Source organism: Colletotrichum fructicola (assembly GCF_000319635.2).
Source record: "Colletotrichum fructicola Nara gc5 chromosome Unknown KSG_Nara_v1_contig10, whole genome shotgun sequence".
Classification (NCBI taxonomy): domain Eukaryota; kingdom Fungi; phylum Ascomycota; class Sordariomycetes; order Glomerellales; family Glomerellaceae; genus Colletotrichum; species Colletotrichum fructicola.
The window spans coordinates 43,987-68,053 of NW_027094060.1; the positions used below are offsets into that span (position 1 = coordinate 43,987).

Sequence of the window (24,067 nt, forward strand, 5' to 3'; positions counted from 1 at the left end):
ACTGGCTCGGTTGAGCTCGCCGAGCCTGCAGTAATCCTAACGCGTGCGGAAACTATGGGTCTTGGGCAGCAAAAGGCTCCGAATGATTGGCTTGTTGGCGAGATATGCAGAGTGTGTCTCATTCCTTGCAATGACAGACCAATCAGTGCGTGGAATCGGCCATTAATGCTGCATAAATCAATTCAACCAAAATGAACGATAAAAGGGGGGAAACCCTATTCCATCATAGTTAGTCGAATGAAGCGGCCGTCCCTCAAACGTTCCGGTTACCTTGCAAGCGACTCATGACTTTCTGATTGGGTCCTTCCCGTCGTTATTCAACATGTTTCCGTTCAATTCCGCGCTAAATCCGGCCTCCGTGGCGAAGCGCCAACGGCCAGAACTGCCGTCGCCACGCCATGAGGAGCGTGCCTGCATGGAGGTCCCTGAAGATGATGAAATGGCCGACGCGACGGAAGATTTGGATTTCCGCTTCCACGACATCGACACCGAACCCGGCACGCGGGCGAGAAAAGCTCCCGTGCCAAGAGAGATGGCCGGCAACGAAGATGATTTTGAGTATGATGCCCGCGCACCGGTAAGCCTTCCCATGGAGAAAGAAAGAAATTGGTAAAAGATACCTACCTACGAACCTGTGTTAACGATGGTTGCCCAACGCAAAGTCTGCTCTGAGTTTTGATTCCGGAGGTGTTGAAGGCTGGTTCCCTTACGTTCGAGAACGACTAGGCCAGCTGGAAACTATCACCCTCAATTTCAGGCATCTATCTGGCCAACGGCGGACGGCCAACGACCAAGCAAGTTTGCAGCACCTTTATGAGAGTCTTGTTATGCAAGTCCATTCGGAACAAGCAGAACTAGAGTATACTTTAGGACAGACCGATGGCACAAGACATGACTTTCCTATGGGGGATGGACTCGACTCGGGAGGCATCTTGACATGGCGGAAACAGTGGCAGAGACGCAAGAGGATACGTGAGACGATCAAAGAGGCCTCTTTGACGCTCAGTGAGTGTTACAGAGGTTTGATGGAATCGTCTCTCACCACAGGGGCTAATGTTACGGGGAGCGAGACAGAGGAGGCGAATCTGCTGGCTAGACTGGAGTCCGCTCGCCAGAAGCTGGAAGAGTCAATTGATCCGCAGGGAAGCAAAAGGATCAACTATCCTCCACGCGTGCGACGCGAAAGGTTGGACAGGGGTAGGAAGGCAGGGTCATCATCGATGCCTGATTGAATACTGCACAAAGTTCGAGCATTTTCAACTTGCTTGTCTCGCATACAATGAGAGCAGATACAATGTCCAATAAAAACATAGCGAGAGGCTTCAACCACATCCTTCGGGTGACCGAGTTGACAGGGAGATTGTTAATAACATCAATCATGGAATGAAATTAATAGCTAAGCATCCTGACAGAGTGGCACATGGAGATTAGAGTCCACAGCACTCAACAAGAAGAACCGGCCAAATGCGAGTTTCAAGTTGAAAAATAGCAACTCATAGCAGTCAGAAGTTCAAACACTGGAAAGAATTTGTTTGAAATAAATTAGCAAAAACTGCTATATGAAGTCGACATTGAATATGCAACTTCGAAAGCGAGCGCTAGGTAGGCCTTGTTCCCATAGGCTGAAGTACACGCTCGGCTCTCACACAGTTGCACCAGTAACCTGCACCGTGGGCATTTCTGCTAGCAACCCAAATAGCCTTCTCTTCCATAGACGCCCCAAACCAACGCAAACCTGCTGGATCCACAGCTTTCCGTCGACCTCAAAAACGTACGAAGACGAAGATCTTGCCGTGTCCCCCTTCATTTGCATGATGTCAGTCAACATGCGATCAGCTGTCTGCTCATCCGCGGCGATCAGATGCATCACGGGCTTCTCCTGGTACATCGTCTTCACCATCTTCTGCACAACTGCACGACTGAAGAATCCCGATCCCACGATCACCATGAGAACCATCTGTGCCATTGGCATAGCCAGCAAAGTCACCGCCGCGAATACTGACGTGGCGAATACGTAGCAAGTGAGGCCACCTGCGCGGAAGAAGAGTCGGAGACCGGACAACCAGTACGGTGGGCGCTTGTCGTCTTGAGAGACGGAGATAACAACTAACATCTGCCGACTTGGTCGAGACGAGCCGTAGTTGTGCCTGTCTACCGCGTTCCACTTTGGTTCAGCAGTCTTGATGCTCTCCTTCATCATTTTGTCTTTGAAGCCATCGAGCAGAAAGTTTCCCTCCTCGGGGGCCGCTCTGTCGCTTCCGTTGAGCGTCACATCTTGGCGAGTGATGTATAGCTTCCAGTGCTCATGGAAAGGAATGTTGACATATCCGTCCACGATGGCAACGAATGTTACTATTCAAATGCGTTAGCAGTGCTCGGCAACGGTTTCCAGGTCGACGTACCGACGAGGTACCAAATGTGAGCCCACGAAGTGAGAGTACACCAATTGGCATACACTGCACCCTGCTCAATGACGGCCAAGGAAGCCTGCGAAGCCCCTACGAATACTGCCAGCACAAGGCATCCAACGATGAAGAACCATTTCGCGGAGAGTCCTGCGTATCCCAGCGATCCTTGTTGCTCCTGATCCATCGCATATCGGATACGCTGCTGGACCTCATTCGCAGTTTGTTCGTAGGTCGCTCCTTCGTCTTCTTCTCCCTTTTCCGTCGCCCGCGGGACACGCATCGCCGTGCATCCCTGGGCTTTAGAGACCTTTAGATAGTCCTCCGTCTCAGAAGGCACCATGGTTGCGCCAAAGGTCAGACACTGTGCCAGGAAGCCAGCTATCGGAGACATTCTCAGCAGCGCCCACAATTCTGCCGTAGGGCTCCCGAAGAGAGCGCCAGCGGTGGGAAGGAGCGTCAAGACGCCCGCCGAGGCGCCATACTCGGTCTGCTGGAGGGCAGACAGGTCATCGAGGACCGCGATGAGATTGCTCCGACAGACGGCATAGGTATCAGTGTTGCGAATGCATTGGCCGCGGCGGAGCCAGACGTCGCTTGAGAAAAGGCCGCCTGGGTGCTGGATTGTTGGGTCTTTGAAGTTGTCAGAGAGACATGGTGAGGTATAATTGTCGTCCTGGGCTAATGCACTTGTTATAATCCATGTCAGGATTAGGAAGATGGATGTGCGGATATGCTGGAATGGGGTAGTGAATCTAGCCCATGTAAGCGAGTCCATTTTGGCATGTAACCGGTGGTGCTTCAACCATTTCCGTTGATAACTGTCAGCCGCAGCGAGAATGATGACTACTTGTAGTTTTCATATGTGATGGGGGATACGAAATCTGCCAACCACCAAAAAAAACGCTCGTTGGTTTCGTCAGCCTGCTGAATGTAGGCAGTCGTAAAACCTTTTGTTCAGCTGCTCCACAAGGCTGCGACGTCAACCAAGTCCATGTCAGCCGATGCCGGGATAGACGCAGTGAGACCCTTTCCTGGGTGCGAAAGAGTGAAATTGACGTATCACGAGCGTTCATTGACGCAGCTCCAGAAGGCTGTGGGATTGAAGCCCTGTCGGTGCAGGGGTCAGCCACGGGTGCCTAGAGTGGTTTCTAAGCGCGAAGAGTGTGCGAGATGCGTGATAACCGCTAATGGCGTGATCTTATCTTGGATTGTGCACTGCAATTCTGTGAAAGATAAGTGAAAATTGAACCAAAGTACTTCCGCTTGGGTTCTGCGATTGGACGGGGTCCCGGCCCCATGACCAAAGGCAGCCATCTGCTTGGCTCGCCAAGCTGAATGCTGCAGCATCACGACCAACAAGGGTACAAAAGTCCCAACAAAAAGCGACACCATTCAAGTGCTCCGCTTTACTCACAGCGGCATCTCAACGATCTGAAGGTTTATTTCCTATACTGAAAGTGAACTGGAGAGATCATACAAGACTCAATTATTCGCAAGCATTACTCGAACTGAGAATAACTAAGTTGCTCATCCGCCAACGTCGCAAGCGTTTCAATCTCCTCGTTGCTATTCAAATCCAGCAACCGTCTAATGCACCAGCCCAGAGTGGTCTTCAATGCTCGCAAAAGTTCCACGTCACATCCTCCAACCTCTCCTCCTCCTCCTCCTTGAGCCAAGTCCTTTCCCTCATCACCTTCAACCTCACCTCCTTTGCCTCTGCCAGCCCCATTGGCCACTCCACCTCATCGGCAACCAACTCGCCAAGCTCAGCTGGTAAGACTCCCTTCCCGCCGTCCAACCCCGTCGTCCCAAGCCACCAATGTTTCTGCTGTGGTGGCACGTTTGAGGTACTCACAATCTCAATCGCGGGGTCCACCAGGAATAACGCCAAGATTTTCCGATGTCCCTCCTTCGTCGGATCTGCCAACCTGAATGACGAAACGTGATGCTGCAACAAGTTCGGGAAGAACAGCGCCCGTCCCGACTTTGTCACCACCGAACCAATGTCCTGGAATATGCTTTGGTACTGCTGGACGGCGAAGGTGCGCTCGATGCTGCAGTGGTCATATTGTTCGTACGAAAGTGCACCTTCGTCGAGTTCATCGCCATTGGCGGACGTGCGAAAGTCGAGAGTGCACTCGGTGATATTTTCAGAGTCGTAATAGAACAAGGCGGTGCTGACGATGTGCTCGTTGAGCTGGCCCTCAGTATGCCATGACCCACCCGCGTACGAGGGCTTGTCGGGGGTGAGGTGAATGTTTGCGAGCTTGACAATAACCTGGACCTGGGACTTATTGTTGAAGAAGCCATGTGTCTTGACATGCGAGCTGTCAATGCGGACGTACTTTTCCGCCAGAGGATCGGCGTCGGGGAGTTTGAGGGCATGTGTCGCAAAGAACCAAGCATCATCCAGCTTCTTCCGCTCAGAGTCTTTGTACTCGTCGTCGTACTGCTCTTCGTCATCTGGGTCCCTGGGCTCTTCGTCCTCTCCGACGGGACGTTTCCATGGCTCACATGAACAATCCATGTCGTCCAACTGGCACAGTTCAGGGCAAGGACAATCCCCAAACCCGGCCTCGTCTGTGCGAAGACGTTGGACTGAGAAGTCTTTTTCCCAGTTGTAGATGATGTCCCACGCCGGCAGAGACTTTTCGATGAATCTTTCAATTACAGCATACAGATCGCTGTGTTCCTTCGGGTGCAGGTTGTTGATGTAGCTTGCAATCTTGGCTTTTCCAGTCGTTGGATCGATTTTGACATCACAGGGGAGCCACTGGAACAGGTCCGAAAGAATGGTGATGCTTTCCTCGCAGAAACTGCCCGCTTTTATGAGAAACTCCGTCTCCTTTTGCTTCCGCTTCGGTAGAACCGTCCCCATGCCGCAATGCTCTAGAGCGTCATCCAGGCCGATAACGCGATCTCGGAGGACCCTAGAGCGGCCGTACATCAGTGGCCAAAGAGAAGGGTGCACAAGATCCAAAACTTGTTCATTGCTGTTGGGGTGCCAGTCTTTGTCCTCTGCAGGGACTTCTTCCAGCGGTTTGACGCCTTTCCGAAGAGACTCAGCCACATCGGGTGTCATGATGGCGTCGGATTTGATGACGGCGATGGAGTAGTCAAGTACAGGCATCAAGCCCGTCTGTTCGTATAAAACTGCCTTCTTTTTCAATTCGCTGATGCACTTGAACGCTGTCAACAATCCGTCCGCATCAAATGATCGGTCGCATGACTTACGGCGTCGGCCATCGCGGGAGTGAAATCGGCGTGCTTCAGATACAGCGTCCAGTCCATGCTCAAGGCCTCTTTCTTCCACTTTCCGGCAATCTCGTCATCTTGTACCTTGCGCCACCACTCCGGCTTGTCGGATAGCGCGTTGATAAACTTCATCATGCAGCACTCGCGGATGAGCAGCGTGGCGGCGCGCCATCCTCCGCCCCACCGGTCGTCCATGTACAACAACGGGAACCGGTTTTCGGCATCGGGCATGTGGCCAAGGGGCAGACCAAAGCCGGGCTTGCGTATGATCCAGTCCTTTCTCAAAGTCAGAGTTTGGGAGAGATAGCGACCTTATTGATAACTCACTAGCTCATTTTCCTTCGCCTTGTTTTCCTCGGAATCAAGGGTGTTGGATCGTATGACGAGTTCGTGAGACATGGTAGTGCAATGAGCGCCGTGGTATGGAAAAAGATGATGATCTAAGCTATGAGTTTTGTTGTTTGTTGGAGGCTGAAGACAGATTAAATACACACTCGCCGCTCATATTTTCGCTGAAGTCCCATGGTGTTACAAGTTCATGATAGGCAGCAAGGTGGGGCATTTACGGAGCTTGGCAGACCCTAGATGTCTTGGGGTCTTGCTGTACCCAGCAAATCTATGTTAAAAAGTCTGAGAAACCCCGTTCTTTTGTATATTTTCACGCAGTCTGCACACGCGCTAGTGTGACCGACTCGGTTTGGCGTTCGGGGCTGAACCTTTAGTGTCGAAGTCAAATCCCTCGACGTACCAACGACGTTGATTTAGGCATCATAGTCGGGGTGACAGCACTTTCGTATGAAATGGATTGAAAATTCGCTCTAATCAGTAAAGAATTTCTTGCGTAGCATGTGGCGATAGTATTACAATGATTCAGCGCCGGGTTGATAAATACACAGCAACGCAAATCCTTCCTCGATTCTCGTACAGATGCTGAAGTCTACTTTGAGTGCATGAGCATTGGCGCTTTCTTGCGTCGATGCATATGCATGCCAAAAACCGCCCGAATTCGCGAGATTGTCCCTAGGCATTATCTTCGGTAGTTTCAGCTGCCTGTCCAAGTGGTCGATCGCGCGCATGTCTACTTCAGGTCCAAATCAATGAAGAGCAAGAGTCACAAGGCCAAACATCCGCAATATTATTCATGGGTCAACTAGTGGTTTGCAGTCACGCTCCTGTAGTGATCATTTGTTAGGGGACGTGTACCGCGTTAATGTCGTCCTCACTGAGTAACAGAAGAAAATAGGATTTGCGTGATGGCTTTAGGGCTGTTGTATCACCAGAGATAAGACTGATTACGGGACAAACATCGAGAGTCAATTTGGACGTCTCTCACGGCCTCCCTATCATGTTTTGAAAACCTCTCCGCCTCAACCCTTTCAACGGTTGCTCCAATATTCGTAACCTGGCAAGCATCCAGCAACGTAACAGCTAGACGCCGACAGGTTCCGCACCCTCTGACGTATGATAGCAACAATATGCCACAATGCTCCTAATCAAGGAGTAAGGTGAGCATTAGGATTCGGATTGAGGCAGAGCCATCCGCCTTTCGGGATCTAGATTGTTGAATATCGTCACTTACAATTTAACATTGACAACCGGCAGGGCGGGGAATGATTCCGCAACAGTTTGGAGACGGCGCTCCGCCACCACCTCTCTGAGGAAGTGCCTCTCGGGGCTGGACATCGGCCTGGTTCCGGCCGGGTACTGCGAGCGCCGTGGAGGCGAAAATGATGGCAAGAAAGGTCTTGGGGTTCATTTTGAGTTTCTCTAAGTGTGCTAAAAGAGGCTGTAAGCTAATTGAAAGGAATGAGAAGTTGATTGGGATGAACGCTCATGTCGCAACTGGGGCAGCGTATTTATAGACTTCTGATTGTTGACGCGAATAGTCGAAACAAGCATTCCCCCGCCAAACGAAAAGTCATAAATTGTACAACATCACCGAGATCGCCTTCCAGGTTCCGCGGAGACTGGGCAATCCGTCCCCCGAAACTCCGAGATTTTGACGTTGCCGCAGTTGACCACCCCAACGCATGCGCGGAATCCGTGGAGCCTTCGGTAAGAGGGGCTCTTTCACCGGACAGTCGGGTCTCCTACGAAGATCTTATCCCGAGCGCATCAGGGATTGCGAAAGCGAATATCTGAAAGTAATTATTCACGACTCTTGGATCACGGAAAATAAGGCGTAGTCTAATAAGTCAGGTGCGGGTGTTTTGTAATGTAGGTCATCAATCAAGTTGACACCTTCATCTTTGGACTCGTGCCATTTGCCACAACGTGTGAGTGTTTTCTATAGACCTGAGAATGTCATTAAAGCAAGCGGAAATCCGTGACTGATGTCGCAGTTAATACAGTTAATATCATGTTCGAGCCTCCGCCGAGCCTTCCAGAAAAGTCGGTAATTATCCACGGGTCCCACGGATTTTGCAAGCTCGGAGTCGACGATTGCTCCGAAGACCGCGTTATTTTCGGCGAGACGTTTAGAGATCCTGACTCATCAGCAAACCATCTTATTCCAAGATTTTACAGCGTTTAGAAACGACAGTATACGAGCATTTGCTCACATGGGCGGCGCAAAATCTCGGCCGATGCGTGACGTATCAGTTGTCCTTTATTGCACGCGGGTTGGAAAGTTGCCGAACGTTTTTAAAGCATCACACGCTACAGTTTCTGCAAGCCGAACCACAATGTCAACTGTCAGGGAAGAACTAATGAACAGGTTTGGAACGGTCGTAGGCAGTTGTCATCATACTATTGACATTTTCAAACAGCAACTGTTGAACAAACAAGCTAAACAGAAGCTTGCACTCCAAAATAAAACAATGAGGCGGATATAGAACCCCGATAATCATTTGGAACACCTCATCAGTATTACAAACACCTACAACAAAGGTACGTCGCCGTTTGGCATTCCTCGTCTCAAAGCCTTTAGCAGCTGTAGTCTGCAATCTGACACAGAACTGACTGGGGACGGTGCCGCGTCGACTGCAATATGGGATAGGAACATAGGAAGCTTTCTATTATTCAGACTTTTGATTATTTTCGGGTATTATCGGATGCGCTGTCTTGGAGTATGCCTCGCAATAAAGGTCGGTCAATCATGCCGTGGTCTTAGCGTGGCGGTTGGGGGGGTAATGAAAAATCATTTCTACCGATCGGAATCATGGAAGCACACTCACGACGCACAAAATGTAGATGCATGTGCATTGAAATCCTTTGTGAAGATGCGCAGTGAGTATGGTGAGACACGGACGATATTAATCTCCGATCACCAGCCACCAATGAAACCACAAAAATCTTCCAAAAGAAGCAGGTCCCTGGGCCTCAGGATACCCGTTTGGTGGGGTTGGCGCCTCGAAAAAGGAAACTAACTGGGGTTGTCCTGATGCGTGATGGGGCCGAGGAGAGGGTTTAAGAAGACAACGGCTGTATTTGCAGGCAGTCGGGTGGCCACTGGTCCCCTGGCGCATGGCCGACCGGGTCTTCAATCACGCGTATGATGTTGATCCGTGAATATTTCACTCGTTATTGACTTGAGGTGTCTAAAATCATCCGAAAAAACGCATCTTGGACGGTCACGCCCCGTATCCCTTGTTATATCTCTCCTCCTATCGACCTTCACGCGTCACACACGGACCGGCATCCCCCACTCGACCAAAGCCCCGTTACCTGGAGCGTCAACCCAGAATGCTTATCGAAATCAATTGGCTTCTGTCACACAGTCAGCAAGCAAGTTACCGGCGAGCAAGCGAGGAAGAGGGAAGAAGCAGGTGGTGAGTATAGGTAGAGCGCACTCTCACTAATCGCCTTCCTCGCGGCGCGTGCGTGGGCGGCACGCGCCTGCAGCGCCGCCTTGAGCTTCTCCTTCTTGGCCTGCTTCTTGGCTCGGCCAGCCGTCATGTTGGCCACCCGGCTCTGCGTCAGACGGCTAGGCTCGGCGGTCTTTGTGGGCGTCTTGGCCATATTTGCTGTGATCCGATATCCTTGAGGAGGGGATGTGAAGAGTGTGAATGGCTGAGTGGGTTGGTGGATTGAATTCAGTGAGTGTGAGTTGTCATTGGGATGTTCGATGCGATGAAACGCGGACGCGCGAACGCGCTGATAACACCGATAAAGGATTATGTCATGCTTATGTGGGTCACTTTTAAGACTGCGGCAATGGAAAGTGGGTGCGCGTGAGGGGCTGTACCTTAGAGTTTGGGAATGAGGGGTCAGGGGTAGGTTCCTTATGCTGTCGAGACACAATCATCGCTGATCATACATGCATGATCTAGCACTTAACAGTTTGTTATTCTAGTAGAGGAACTGAATCATACTTGCCAGGGCCTTCTAACAGGTAACTGCGAAATTCTGAAATCTCCAGACACATTCAGTGTGTAGCAACGAAGCATTGCCTAGCAAGTTGAACAGAACCTTTGCTAGAGACTCTTGCATCAACATGCGGCACCATAACCCAGGAAACGTGGCGCGAGAAGCCCGAAATCAAATCGCCTCTTCTCGATGTTAGGATACTTTTCAAGGAAAGTGGGTGTTTAGGGAAAATCGCTTTAGGAAAAATCGCTTTCAACGGAGACGTTTAAACAACGTATATTTTAATCATTTTCTTCCCTCAAACCAACGCTGCGTTCGCTATAGGCTCATGCTAATATTGCTACAGATTCCAACCTAAAGTCAATCCAATTGCTAGCTATGGACGGGCGCTGCATGTCGGAGTTAAGCATCATGACCGTCGTGAGAACTGCAATCGGAAATTCTCTTCACATTTGAAGCCTCGGATGCTAAGGCTGTTATTAGGCTTGGTGACCGGGCGTAAGACTTGTGGAAAGATTTTCATGTTTAGCCTAGTTTTTAGGCTCTTCCAAAACTGCATCCAGCTACCCGTTACGTTCATCACAACCTCGAAGGCAATTGCAGACGCGATCCCGACGATCCAATTGACAGAACCCGATGTATGTTCAGCACTGTCACATTGAAGTTAGTTGAATCCTAGAATGAATGCTTGCTGGATCCTACACAAGAAGCACGCTTCTCAAACCATTAGCACAGTCCAAACCGAATCTCATTCACGAGCAAGGGATGCACTTACGCCGTACAGGTTATTTCCCGCATCGTTTTTGACAGAACACTGAATACCCTCTCCGCCGCAAGAGCGGCGCACGGGGAAGCCCTGCTTAAGTGACGAATCTTCCTGTACGTTGAGAAGTGGGATGCACTATTGGGTGGTAAGAACATGTAATTGAAGCAGTCGGAAGAAACACCTACGCAGTATACAAACTAGTCCGAGGTGGACTGGTTAGCAGCCGTTACTCAATGATGTTTTGGATATAAGCTTACATTGCTGCATTCAAGTGCTGAATCGCTAGTACCGTAGTTACAGTACTTCACATTCTGGCTCTGAACGACAGTAACCACGCTAGAGAGCAGGAAGGCTACGGAATGAATCTTCATATTGACTTGGCGCACGTTTAGGTTGGGAAGTAATAAGTAGCAAAGTTGGTGGCTGATAATTCTCACAATCTTTATCGGAATGGGCAAAAGGGTATAAATACTCAATCGTAACTGAGTCTCAAAGAACATCCTCTTCACTAGAGCTTGAATCTGGATCTGATTCATCCGGAAGATCCGGTAGTCAGCCGTTCAATGTGGGCCGCTGCTCAGCGAAATATACGGATCGGGTAAGAAAACCCCGGGATTCGGAGGGATGCTATGGACCCTCTGCTAGCAGGGCCATGCCAGAAGCCTTGCCCAGAAGTACCTGGCAAGCATTACTGAATTCTCATGGTAAACTCGATTAAATTTGGGTCGGGTTTTGTGTTGATGAAGCGGTGAGCTGGAAGCCGCAGTCTGGAACCTTCGGCCCGCAATCACCAAATGCGGTAATTGACTGGCCGAGTGAACTCCTTTGGACATTACTTCAATTTGAAGAACAAACTTTCAACCTCCGCCGAGACGGAAACTCAAATATCTCGTATTGCATGGTGGCGAGTCCGACGTCATTGTTCTGCCCGTTGACTAACATTGTGTGCCTCGGAGTATTCCAACTTTCAAATCTGACGTGCTGCGTATTTTGATGTGTCTCGAACTTACCTCGGACATAAATCTACCCAAAGTGATTTTTAGTTACGTCCTTGCACTGCGAATATACGCGTGAGAAGAGACCAGGCCTCTTTGAGTCGCACTATGCCAAAGTTGGCCTTGAAGAGGCAGGGGCTTGGATACATAAATACATGTCTTCAATCGTGAACAAACGGCAGCAACAACTTTGAAGCCATATTATTGATGAACGGTAGATTACATGATATGACATTGTTATCACATTGGCCATGTGATGGAGGCCAATGTTCGCCTTTGCCCAGTCACACGAGGTTGATTTCGTTAGATACTCATCCCTCTAGATGTAGCCCCGCAGCTTAACCACAGCGGTGCCAGTGATGTATTGCAAGAACACGTTGATCTTTAATGTCATGGCCTTGCTGATTAAACATTTACTTATATTGCACATGCTCTATTCTTTTTATATACACTGTCTATGCAACTATAACCATGTCAAACTTCAGACTTTGCACAAGCACTCTTAATTGTCTCAAACCGAGGCCATCTTGGGCTTCACCTCATAGACAAAGTCCTCAGCGGGCGTCAAGTGATCCATAATGGACCGCTTGCTGGACTTCTGGGTGTACGGTTGGGGTCCCTCGTAGTCGCCCTTGAAAGATAGACTGCCCGGTCCGTCATAGGCTTTAACAGTACTCAAAACTTTCTTGTCAAAGCCAACAACATCACTACTAATAGTATTGTTGACGTTGGCAGTGGAACCGTTTACACACTGGCCGCCTCCCCATGCAGTCTGCGCCGTAGTATTCCAGATAGCAACCGGATCGACAATCATCTCCGCCGTATAAAATAGACGGCAGTTTGATGCCTCGTACTTGAACTGTTCCGGATAACCGTTGAAGTCGCCGCGTGCGTACGCGTTACGGTAGTTGAAGGATCCGGCCTCTGCGAGAGCAGGCAATAACGGTGGCTCTTCAATACTGGGAAGCACATCGAAGGCAGCCTCGAGGTACTCTGTAAAGTTACTCTGAGAAGCGTTGAGGCCGACCTGCGCAACGAACTGCTGCAGGTTGATAAAGTTGAGCACTTGAGCGCCCTCTACACCACCAATAACCTGCATTGCCGACTCCATGGGGCGGCCGCCAAGGGTGATGGATCGGACACCCTGCTCGCGAACCAGCAGGCCAGTGAAGATTGTGCAGGTCGACGCGCATTGGCCATCTGTAACGACGACAATATTTTCAGCATCGAAAACTTGCTCCTGCGTGCTGAAGTCGAATTCTTCGCTGAGATTGTATCTCAGGAGGTGGGTCACATTCTGTTCTCCAATGAATTGCGGTCCATAAAGGTCAGCCCAAGAATCGTATGCCTCATGATTCTCGTTGTAGACAGAGGTGACTGCGTCTGAAAGAATCTCTGGAGCAACCTTCTCAGCTGTGGTACCGAGAGCATCCAGAGCGGCGTGGGCGCGAAGACGGTTTCCGTCCCAGATGTCGGCTCTGGGAAACAGTTGGTTGTAGAGCTGGTATCCGGCAAAGATGAGGCCACCGGGATTTGCTTGCATGTCGATGATCAACTTTGTCTTGCCAGCGTCCTTAGCCTTTTGCAAGAACTCCGACACCACTGACTCGGCCTCAAGCGTCTCGAAAGTACCGTTGATCTTTGTCTCCGGAATTGTCCACGGAGAAAAGGCGGGGATGGAAAGCACGGCGATGTCCTCGTATTCACTGCCGTTCATGAAGTATCCAGAGATCCAGTCATGAGCATGCTTGACAACGGGTACAGGGTAGCCTCTCAGCTGGGTACTTGTCGGCGTCGCTGATGATGTAGATGACGCTGTAGAGCTCAACGAGGATGACGAGGTAGGGGTCGCTGTGACAGGCAGCTCAAAATATTCGTGGATCACCCCAGCAGAGCCGATATAGTCGACAGCCTTCACCGAGATCGAGGCAACAAGAGTGTCGTTAAAGGTCGTGCCGTTGGTGAATTTGATCACCTGGACATCGGGGGACTGGCCAGGGAATCTGGGGCTGAATCCATCCCCAGATCCCATTGCGAGCTGCGCGGGGTTGACGAATAATGTGTTGTACTGGGCATCGGGATCTTGGCTGAGCGCGCGCCATGCCTGCGCCTCGAGGAATTCCACGATTGGGACACCATCGATACTTTCGATGTCGTACACATCAGTGTCATTGGCGACATACTGCTCAAAGTCACTCCGAAGGTAGACTCTAGGAAGAGCAGTGGCGTTGTCGGCCACAGACACAACGGATGAAAGGCTGCCGAACTGGAAAACGTCCAGGATAGCGGGTTTGTACACGAAATGACCATCTGAGGCTTGGATGAACTACTTGAATATTAGCACCTCTCACCTGTCCAGCAGAGGCAAGTGATGTGAACATACCAAGTAAGACAGCTCAAGTGCAAAATCCACTTGACTGTCATACTCGTCGTTGGTGAGCTTCGCTCGGATCTGGCCGAATCCAGACAAAACATCTACACCGGGAATGAGATAAAAGTCAGGAGGGGCCGCGAGAGGCTCCAGTGTACTTTGGAATTGAACATAGGGTTCCAAATAGTTGAGGAGGCCCATATCGTTTTCCTTGTCGACTGGAATCGACTTGAGACAGTTGTAGGCTATCGACGGAAGCACAAAAGCCCTTGTCGCCTCGGGCTCCGCCGACATGAAAGCCTCAGCCCGTGATTTTGCAATGGCACAAGGCGTATCCTCCGTGGAATGCGGCTGCGGCGCCGTCGTTGTGGCGTGGTGGTCGTTGGCAACTGTGGTACTGACAGCTGCTGCTGCAGCGGTGCCAGAAAGGCCCAGGGCCCAAATGAGTGAACGCATGATGGGTGTCGCAAGCCAGTGTCTGAGCTTCAATATGAGGAATGGTTATCAACAAAAAGGTGAAAGAACTAATACAGTAGTAGCTGTTGAAGTTGTTAATTATTCAGATTGAGAGAGGATTTCCTGCGGCTCTTATACAAACTGTCAATCGGCCGAGAAATGTCCCACTCCACGAATTCGGCGCTCTGCTTGGATTGACTCCATGCCTAGGTATCCACGCTTGGGGAACAAAACCCACACAGAGAGCCTGGCATCCTGCGCGTGGTGGGCATCCGGGGCATCATCGCACAAAGGACTGAATTCGGGTAAGCGTGGTTCGAGTCTGCGCTACTGGCTCTAGTACACAGACGGCGTTGCCGTTGATGTTCATGAAAGGGCCCACCACGACATCATAAGCCCCAGTAGGCAAACAGCATCAGCACTTGAAATACCAATGGGGTCTTTCTCAATCCTTCAAAGGATGGCGCGGAGGCTATGTGGGTAGACACGTTCAGAGCGCAGAGCTTATGCCGGCAAGAACCTGTCCGAAGGCGATGACAGAAGAATGCTCTCCTAGACCCAATGCACGAAACGGACAAGTTGTGGGTTGCGAGGTAGGCATATCCGGAAGTTCGTGTCGGGGAGAACTGTAAAGTAATGCAAAACCAAATTCGCTGGAATGACTTCGCTTAACCTACGCACCTAGCGTATGAAGGTTACTCTTGACACGATATGGGAATGTTTAGAATGCTTATTTCATTGGCAGGGGGAGTAAGACACTGAGGAATGCGGTCCACTGGACTATGGCATTCACGAAAGACCGACGAAACGGTACTAGGCCCCCCGAAAATGAAAAATGCCAGTCTCAACATTGTTGAACGGATGAACAGGTGTAGAAGAAGGCCGGAGTTGGGCGTTGGATTTGCTTGACCCATGAGCGCACCCGCAAAAGCCTTGTATGGCAATCCACTTACCACCGTCCGTCCATAGCTATCACCTCCGTGTTGGTGGAATTGTGAGACTGTGATTTCGAAATTCTAATTGGATCTCGGAAAATCCTTAGGTAGCTCGCGAGTTGTCGTTGCAGTAAAGCGCTTGCTTTGAACTGATCGTTGACGTCAGACAGTCCCAATATCGCTACAAAGTCGACGTGACAGCGGGCAAGCTCCTCGGCGGGCTCCATGGATGCTAAAACGCCAGGATTTAGCGTTGGCCCATCCCGCAATCGCTTCATCGAACGACTCGCGCCCCGGATATTCTGAGCTGGCACTGGCCGGCTGCCGATGAGACAAGTCACCAACTTTTGGTGGCGGTGGCTTACAGCGCCTCCCGCCAAGAACTACGTTTCGCGTTTCAATTCCCAAATACATTTGTACCTGTGTGCCTGCTGGCCACTGAGCCTTGCATCTGTGGAGAGGCTCGCGGAATGCCCCTAATGCGGTAAAGCTGCAGACTAAGAAGATGCAATTGACGTAAATGGCGCCAGGCAGACGGAAACCACGGATATACTCCGGGCATATGAGACATTAACCGGCTGAACGTTTGATTACCTCATTTTTTAAAATCTTCCCTACGAAGGAGCCAAATCCAATGTGATCAGTTCTTAACAACTGGAACCATCTGCTACCCATGTTTGTATTGAAACGGGGGGTGGTTGTTTGTAGGAACAAAATGCAGGGTGCGGTAAAAGGACTGCTGCAAGATGTTGATATCTTAAGAAGAACTCTACTAATCTGTATATACGCATAGGCATTAAATGTTAGACATGTTAGACAAACGATGTTGATTTAATGCAATACCACTGAGGTCCATTGATCAAAAGGTGATTGTTCTGCTTGATTGAGGGATTTCGTCCTATACCGGTCCGAGCGGGGTTCTGTCTTGTATTTACCCATCATCATCGGTTCTTGCATATTATTCAATGCATTTCTAGCATCCCTTTATCCAGACACAGTCGTCAATCCAACATTAAATACGTACGCATACTACTTACATACGCATGGTTTCTAGCTAAGTATGCGCCCTACCCCACTTCCGTTGGATTGACGACTGTGTCTGGATAAAGGGATGCTAGAAATGCATTGAATAATATGCAAGAACCGATGATGATGGGTAAATACAAGACAGAACCCCGCTCGGACCGGTATAGGACGAAATCCCTCAATCAAGCAGAACAATCACCTTTTGATCAATGGACCTCAGTGGTATTGCATTAAATCAACATCGTTTGTCTAACAACTTCAGTATACCACGTGTAATTTAGAGTATCAACGAACATTACATGATAAACTTTAAAATCAGACCTAGCTAGGGACCAGGCTGCTGGACAGACACTTCAGGACGCCAAAAGAAACGGAACATATAACACCGGGCATTCGCCGGTCGTCACCGATCCGACTACTACTCCAGCCCTCACCAGCTTATCTATGGGAGAGCGGACGGGATCCCGAGTTCTCCAGTGGGTATGGTCGTATGTGGTAAATGCCAAGCCTAGGTTTACTTATGATGCGCGTGGGCTGAGGTCTCGTATGCGGTAGCACACAGATGACGGGCTCTTTCAGCTTAGCGGCCTCATCCCAGGATATCAATTGCGCCAGGTGAACCATTCCTGCAATGTGAGCTGCTTTACCTTTAAACTCTAAATCCGAATCAGACGAAAATCGGACGTGGCCAAGTCCTAGCTATCGACACCTCGACTTGCCAACTTCGACTCAATGTCAGGAACTGGGCCAAGCTGTAACATTTTTGGTAAATCTGCTGAAATCGGAATGTGTCTATATTATTTTGGCTGCCTGCAGTTCAGATATGCTATGCTTTGGCTGATGGATTGTCCAGGACACCTCAACGTCACTGCCGGAAGATTCAAGTAGACGTCCAAAATGTTTGTTTTCTACCATTGACGTTAATGAGTAAATGGGCTTGTCAAGATGACGCCACCGCCAAAAATTACGCCAGCATCTCTCCCCCTTGTTACACATGCCTCGGCTTGTCTTTCGGATTAAAACACCACGCCCCATGTCTGATTGATTCGAAGCTGCCGCCTAAACAAGACGTCTTTTCTTGGTCTCCCCCTCTTCCTGGATCGTCTTAGACATGCCTTTGCGGCAACTGATGCGTGCGTCAGGGAAGGTTCGACGAAGGCTGTCCTCCAAGTCTTTGACCTTTACAAATGAAAGCCCATTCTTGCAGCCTATATCAAATGAGGCCCAGGTGAATGCCTCCTGTTCGTAGGCAGACTGAGCAGTCAACTTCGGTTTATCGGAGTCGGGTTTGTCGGAGTCGAAGGCGGGGGCCTTGATCTTGGAATCTTCGGGAGATGCAATGCTTGTGCGGATGGGTGTAATGTCGGGCTCAGTGTCTGGTATGTGGTATCAGTGAGGGTGGCTCGGGATGGGAAATCGGAGAGAAGACTGACCGATCTCGGACTTGATAGCTTTGGGCGCGGAGCAGGCATTGACGGCCGTGTTGCTTGCGGCAATCGGCGCGGAGTCGAGAGCGGGAGCCATGATCTAGGCGTGGTTCTGACGATCTTGGTAGACGTTTGGGAGGGTTAGACAGGCCAGGCAAGATCGTTGGAACCTGAAGTAGGAGGCTCGCAGTAGGATTGGGAGCTTCGGGGAGGATGAAGCGGGGAGGATGAAACTGGACAGAGGAGCGCGTCCGAGGGTGGAAAGGCGCCCGGTTTCGAGTGGCAGATGACGACGAGGGGTTGACTGGAGGAGAAGGAGTTGGGAAGGAAGAGGATTTTGGGGTGGGTGTGCGAGGTTGAGAGGGAGGTACGGTCGCTGGTCACGTTCGAGGATACTGGGAAGGTGCCCCTGGAGAGAAACGCAGCTTCTGCAAAAGAAGTGGAAGATTAGGCAGGCAATTTCTCGGTGTACCTCGAGGGAATGTATCGTAGGAAGGAGCCAGTCCGTCCCAGACAGCTCTTGCTAACGACGTTATTACTTCTGAGAATTCCCATCGCATGGGCGACTTCCGGTGCACTCGTCAAATTGCACCTACCCTCCTCGTATGACGGCTTGCCTGTGGGACTTCGCGCCGTTGCGATCGACTGTGGCCTCATCCTTGAGGTCTTTCATTGGAGCCGCCTGCATTGGTTTTTGTCTCACAGCCATTGCCCTGGCCTTGGTCCATGCCCGTTGTCAGTTGGACGAAGGCTTTCCTGGGTCTTTCAGATCTCACTGGATCATAATAGGTGCAGTGACGACAGGGTTTGTCTAAGAGTTGTATAGAAAAAGCCGGTGTGGGAGAGGTTGCAGCTGCTGGGAAAGAGCACCTTGATCTTCAGACCGGCAAAGAAGGTGCTGGCTTGCTGAGAGGAAGTCACCCGCTTGCTTGCCGTAGAGAAGATTTTGTGTTACTAGGTGCCTGAAAGGAAGGCATGGGGAGGGGGGGGCTGTTACCAGTCGCAGGATTCCGCATTTCGCAGACTCCAGTGTCTCTGGAAGTGTACATGTCTTATCAGGTGGAAAATGGGTGATTTTATACCTGCAGAAGGATTCGGTTCTATGTATGTAAATCGCAGGTATCTCCAGCCGAGCGTGGAAGGTTTTTGTTCACATGTTGAATGCAATATGAAATGTGGGGTAAATTTCGGTCTGCGTCCAGTGATGTTCCATCGCGCGGGGGCACCGGGACTAGTGTCTGCGGTGGGTCGTCGGTGACTTCCTCAACACTTCCATCTCTCCTCCCTAGGTAGGTGTTCAACAAGCAACACCTCCTGACTTCTACCGACCGACGAGACGTCAATCCATCGGCAACGAAACTTCCCTCGTGGATGAGTGCATAATGGAGGCTGTTGACCCGGGCTTCGTCCAGGAACTCCATGCCGACTTGGCGCGCAAATACAGAACCCACGCCGCCAAGCTCGAGACGGCATGGCGTTCTTTCGACAAATCGCAGCGAACACGATGCTTGAAAGCTGGAGCAGCAAACGGTGACATCTTGCGACACCCGTTGGACACGAGCCTCGGCAATGTGTACAAATTCATTCCAGAGTGGAATATCCGCGACCTCACCGAACCCGACTCCGACCTCCTCTTGGACCTTCTCAAACACCATGCCACTCTCTCCCTGGAGGAGCAATACTTCCGAGGATTGGATGGTAGCGACGGCAACCACGACCATATTCTTACGATGATGAAAACCAAACGACTGCGCCACGTCGCTTCCTTCGAGAACTGCTTCACTACGTTCATGGATAGCAGAACTTCCAGATACGGGCGCTCGTTCCGTCTTTTACGCGATATCGATGAATGTTTGTCGGACTTGGAACCGGCATTCCGAGCAGGTGTTTGCGTCCCTCAGTCAGTCGGCGAACTCATCTTGCAGAGGCAATTGTACATGCTGCAGTGCCTGAACATCGTGGTCGAAGATGTTCTAGAAATCGACTCTCGAACCCGGAATCAGAGCCAGCGACCAAAGAAAAGCAGCGACGACGCAACACTCAGCAACCTCGCCAAATTGTCTGTGCAAGATGTACCCACCAAGGTCGCAATAACAGATATCGCCGCAGACGCCCGCGACCGGAGCGCAACACTCCTGGAACGGGTAGAGATGTTGTCAGCAGAGCCCGTTGTTCTCGCTCATGCCACGAACATGGCTTTCTTCAGCCGCACAGGTCTTGTCCCTGACAAAAAGGGCCGCAGTCTTCCTGTCCACACCGACAAGCACATTAGCGGCGCCGTTTTCGAAGCCGTTCATGGCGAGGTCCAAGCCGCGGCAATCTGGGCCTACATTACCCGCCTTGTCGAAGCCCTCGAAGCGTCGGACCGCGACAAGACGTACCGCGCCCTCATTCTTCAGGAGCTTTCAAACGTGTGTCAGTTGGAGTACGAACGCGCACAGGCTCTGTTCCGGCGTCATGTCGCCACCGGCGCTGGCCCCAAACGATTCAAGCGCATCTCCAATACCTACGACAACGCAGGCAACGCGCGTCTCGCCATGAAGGGCAAGCCCGAAGACCTGACGAGAAGTGACCCCTTGTTCAGCTACCTTCTTCGCCTCTGTCAGCCTAGCACCGCACCCTCCAATGATACGGACTGGATGAAAAGGCTGGGCGATCTGTACACGGCCCATCCAACGGAGCGTGAAAGGCTGGAGGAACGCCAAGCTAAAGCGCTCTTCGACCTGGCCGTCATCGTTGGGTTCGTTCAGGATCTATCATCTGCTGTTACCCTTCCATCCTGTTCAAGCAAAAAGGGACGAGCGTTCGTCAAAAGATCGCGAGAGTTGGAGGCAGAGCTGACGGCTTTGAAAAACGAAATCGACCTGCGTGACTACGCCGTGCCCATCGACAATCTCTTGGAACCCGGGATGGCCGAGGGAGCTCTCGCAGCCCTTGAGGAGTTCGTGGTGGCTAACGCCGGCACAAAGATCGGTTTTCTCTACCAGGATCTCATCACTGAGTGCTTCGCTGACCTCGAGAGTCGATATGAGCAGATGAAGATCGACAAGGCAAAGAACACACTACCCGCAGCTTGCATTGACTTAGCCGTCGCTGAACCCAAAGAGGGTTAAGGAAAAGCTGAAGACGCGACCGTCCCAAGCATCTACTTACGAGCTGAGCCCCCGACATTCCGTGACCGCAGAGCAACCACGGCTTAGCGCATCATCGGAGACCATTCAGGTCAGCGCGTCAACTGCTGACTTCTTTGCCAACTTGTTCTCAAAGTCCCAAGCACGGAGATCGACAACTTGGACATCGTTCGAGACCGCCATGGCAGAGCTTGGCTTCTCTGTCTACCCTCGGTACGGGTCCGTCTACACCTTCCGGCCCCCCATGCAGTTCAAAGTCGAAAGGCCTTTGACCATCCATCGCCCGCATCAATCGCAAATTGAGGGATACAGACTGCTCATCCTTGCACGGCGGTTGAATCGGACGTACGCATGCAGTGAGAAAACTTTCAAGCTTCAGTGAGGGCATTGGGGTTGGTGGAGCCCCAGGATTGATACTACGGGGGCGGAGAAGGACACGAACTAAATTGCAAAGGAATACCAGAGTCGAGGCTTCACTCGTTGGCATTGCAAGGTCTTCTGAACTCCGACAATGTGTGAGTTTGAGTTGAGAAGGGAGAGGGTGGGGGGGGGGGGGGGGGGTTGGGGGGGGCCGGGTCCAACACAGAAGAGATTGGCTGCTGAAAAAGAGAACCAACAAGATGTGAAGAGAAGAGTAATATGCATTGAGCCTTTGCTGACTTGCTAGTGGGTTGCTTCAAAGGATTGTGAATCTTGACGGAGAAAGTAGCCGTAGCCAAGCTCAGGCAATATAGCCAGTAATGAGTCCAGGGTTTATTATTTCAACTCCCAGTAGCACCACGTTTTCAGATCTTTGGCTAATAAATAAAGCACTGTTCCATTGCCGTATACCCGTGTCAGCCGCACTCCGTTCATCTCACTACTCGACAAATTTACGGCCGATCACATCTAAAAGCCTCGTCTCCTCCGTCACTGGCGGAGCCTTTTAGACGATGTTGCCCACCTGCTAGGTTTCCTCCTAAACTCTATACTGAGGTACAGGCCCAAGTGTCGCACTCTTCTATGGAAAATCGTCGGGCGTATTCTTTCGAAAGGTGCTCTGCGAAAGGCTGTTGGGACATGCTGCCGTTGCATTCCATGCGGTCCACACTAGGGGCTATCAACACTGCTTTACCGTGCCTTGGGTCGCAGCAATATTCGTCGCAAGACTTGATTAATCATTCACATGTGACTATCTATTTGTCCGTGCCTGAGACTGCTGCTCACTCAAACATCTTCATCCAATTCATTAAATCTTCCCAATTTATGCATTGATGCTCAGTGCCAAAGCCGGTGACACCATTGAGCGTTGTGTTCGCGATTTCAACTGTCAAATCCTATTAAAGGCGTCAACTAGAATTCTCTCATTCGGATCAAGACTGTCGTGTATGACGAAACCTACCGGTTTGCACATGATGGCCTGGCGCAAAAGATCAAAACAGTGCCCCAGGTGGTACATGTCGTGCGCCTCATTGATTTCTGTGGTCTTGTCCCGTTTTCCGTGGCCTGATGATGCCGTGCTCGACTTGTTCTTGCCTTGGTTCATGATATCTGGACGCGTTTCGTAGAGAGCCCGACGAAGCATGTCAAGGCAGTGGATTTGATGAAAAACAGCCAGACAGCTCTCCTTCGGTGCAATCGTCGGGTGTGTAAAGAAGCCGCCTCGTTCAGGGAGGAGGGATGACCAAGCCTTGTCGACCTTTGGCGATGGAGGCATCGCATAATTTAGATCAAGGAGGAAGGTTCGAGGGGCGGTTTTCACTGCCGTGTTGTCAGTTTCAACATATCGACATTCTGCTGTTGCTTTCATCATTATCTCATTGACCCACGACGCATCTCTCCTCGTAGGGGTTCTTCGCCGTATAACGCACTGCCGCTGTTGAGCCGGGAGGCGCTATTGCTGACTACGGCGACGAAGACAAGGAGCAGGGTGTAAATGATGTGCACCTTTCCACGATCCCAATTTCGCTTGAACCAATGTCGTTCATGGTGTTGACTCTGTGTCTCTTCTCGTGCAATCTTTGAATATTGATAAGAATCAAGCCATAACGCCATTGTGGCGCTTCCAAAACGTCGAAGAACTAGCAGAGGGAAGTAGAAAAGTTTCGGGCAATTGTGATGGACGACAGGAAAACAATCTGCCCGAAAGTTTTGCTGACTTTCACTTGCACCGTGGCAGGTGAGGGGAAGAAGATGCAGTTGGAAACTCAATGCGTAGAGTTGGAGGCGAGGGTTTGTCTAGTGAAGCTTGATCCTCGAAGATGCGAATCCTTCTCATAAACTTCCAGACCATGCAGACCATGTTTGGAATCGTTTTATTATATTTGCACCGAATTCCACGGCAAACACTAGTGAGAAGTGGACACTCATAGATTCGGTGGCTAACGCAGCCAAGCTTTCCACGTTCCGTCATTTTCGGGTGGTGAAGCTTCCTGTCGATCATACAGTCGCAAGGATTGGGCTCCGAACGTGGGCTAGGTGAGCATGCCGATCATCCGTACCCATAATGTCAAAACGATGGGCCAGGTTGTTCGCGGGATCATTAATTCCATGTTCATAGAGTTTAGTGGATCGATCAGTTCGTCGCATCATGGTGTGTGGTTCCAATGGCCACATGGACGTGATGCATCGCAATTCTAACGCTCGCACCTTTCGGAAGCTTCAGCGGGACCCGGCCGGGCAGATAGGCGGGGCTGAGCCAGTGTCACGACTGCCCCCCCGGATGTGGAACTTGCAATTTGATCGCTCGGCCCGGTAGGTCTTGGTGCCGTCAATTTCCCGCAAACCTCTTGTTTGACGGCAAGCCGGGCATGGCCCATGTCGGCGGTTGCGGTCGCTTATCCGGAACCATGGACGGGAAGACGAAAGGATTGGCAAAAGGCTTCTGCCCATGATGTCGAGGTCACGGTCATTTGTTTCATGCAACTTTCTCTTGTTCCCCTGGTTCCTCTATCGTATCACAGCAACACCTTGGCCCAGAGCATTCCCATCGCAAACACGGTGGGGTTCT

At 50.8% G+C, this 24,067-nt stretch overlaps 7 protein-coding genes across 7 annotated transcripts; 2 read left to right on the forward strand and 5 right to left on the reverse strand.

The window, feature by feature from the left end:
• Positions 1-322: 322 nt before the first annotated feature.
• On the forward strand, positions 323-1,232 carry CGGC5_v015522 (uncharacterized protein; the record flags this gene model as incomplete). The annotated part of the gene is made up of 2 exons (XM_032028048.1): positions 323-577; positions 663-1,232. The coding sequence occupies 2 exons, from the start codon at positions 323-325 to the stop codon at positions 1,230-1,232; spliced, it is 825 nt and encodes a 274-aa protein (XP_031875633.1).
• A 410-nt stretch (positions 1,233-1,642) lies between these two features.
• CGGC5_v015523 (uncharacterized protein) lies at positions 1,643-3,183 on the reverse strand (the record flags this gene model as incomplete). The annotated part of the gene is made up of 2 exons (XM_032028047.1): positions 1,643-2,352; positions 2,403-3,183. 2 exons carry the CDS (start codon positions 3,181-3,183, stop codon positions 1,643-1,645), a joined length of 1,491 nt encoding a protein of 496 aa, XP_031875629.1.
• An 837-nt stretch (positions 3,184-4,020) lies between these two features.
• Positions 4,021-6,062, reverse strand: CGGC5_v015524 (uncharacterized protein; the record flags this gene model as incomplete). The annotated part of the gene is made up of 3 exons (XM_032028046.1): positions 4,021-5,589; positions 5,643-5,939; positions 5,991-6,062. 3 exons carry the CDS (start codon positions 6,060-6,062, stop codon positions 4,021-4,023), a joined length of 1,938 nt encoding a protein of 645 aa, XP_031875630.1.
• A 6,181-nt stretch (positions 6,063-12,243) lies between these two features.
• Positions 12,244-14,559, reverse strand: ustP-2 (Peptidase S41 family protein ustP; the record flags this gene model as incomplete). The annotated part of the gene is made up of 2 exons (XM_032028043.1): positions 12,244-14,058; positions 14,116-14,559. 2 exons carry the CDS (start codon positions 14,557-14,559, stop codon positions 12,244-12,246), a joined length of 2,259 nt encoding a protein of 752 aa, XP_031875631.1.
• A 3,020-nt stretch (positions 14,560-17,579) lies between these two features.
• Positions 17,580-18,044, reverse strand: CGGC5_v015526 (uncharacterized protein; the record flags this gene model as incomplete). The annotated part of the gene is made up of 2 exons (XM_032028359.1): positions 17,580-17,896; positions 17,954-18,044. The coding sequence occupies 2 exons, from the start codon at positions 18,042-18,044 to the stop codon at positions 17,580-17,582; spliced, it is 408 nt and encodes a 135-aa protein (XP_031875356.1).
• A 1,285-nt stretch (positions 18,045-19,329) lies between these two features.
• CGGC5_v015527 (uncharacterized protein) lies at positions 19,330-21,060 on the forward strand (the record flags this gene model as incomplete). The annotated part of the gene is made up of 1 exon (XM_032028360.1): positions 19,330-21,060. The coding sequence occupies one exon, from the start codon at positions 19,330-19,332 to the stop codon at positions 21,058-21,060; it is 1,731 nt and encodes a 576-aa protein (XP_031875357.1).
• A 1,220-nt stretch (positions 21,061-22,280) lies between these two features.
• ustYa-4 (Oxidase ustYa) lies at positions 22,281-22,603 on the reverse strand (the record flags this gene model as incomplete). Its single annotated transcript, XM_066153283.1, has 2 exons — positions 22,281-22,394; positions 22,460-22,603. 2 exons carry the CDS (start codon positions 22,601-22,603, stop codon positions 22,281-22,283), a joined length of 258 nt encoding a protein of 85 aa, XP_066007230.1.
• Positions 22,604-24,067: the final 1,464 nt, after the last annotated feature.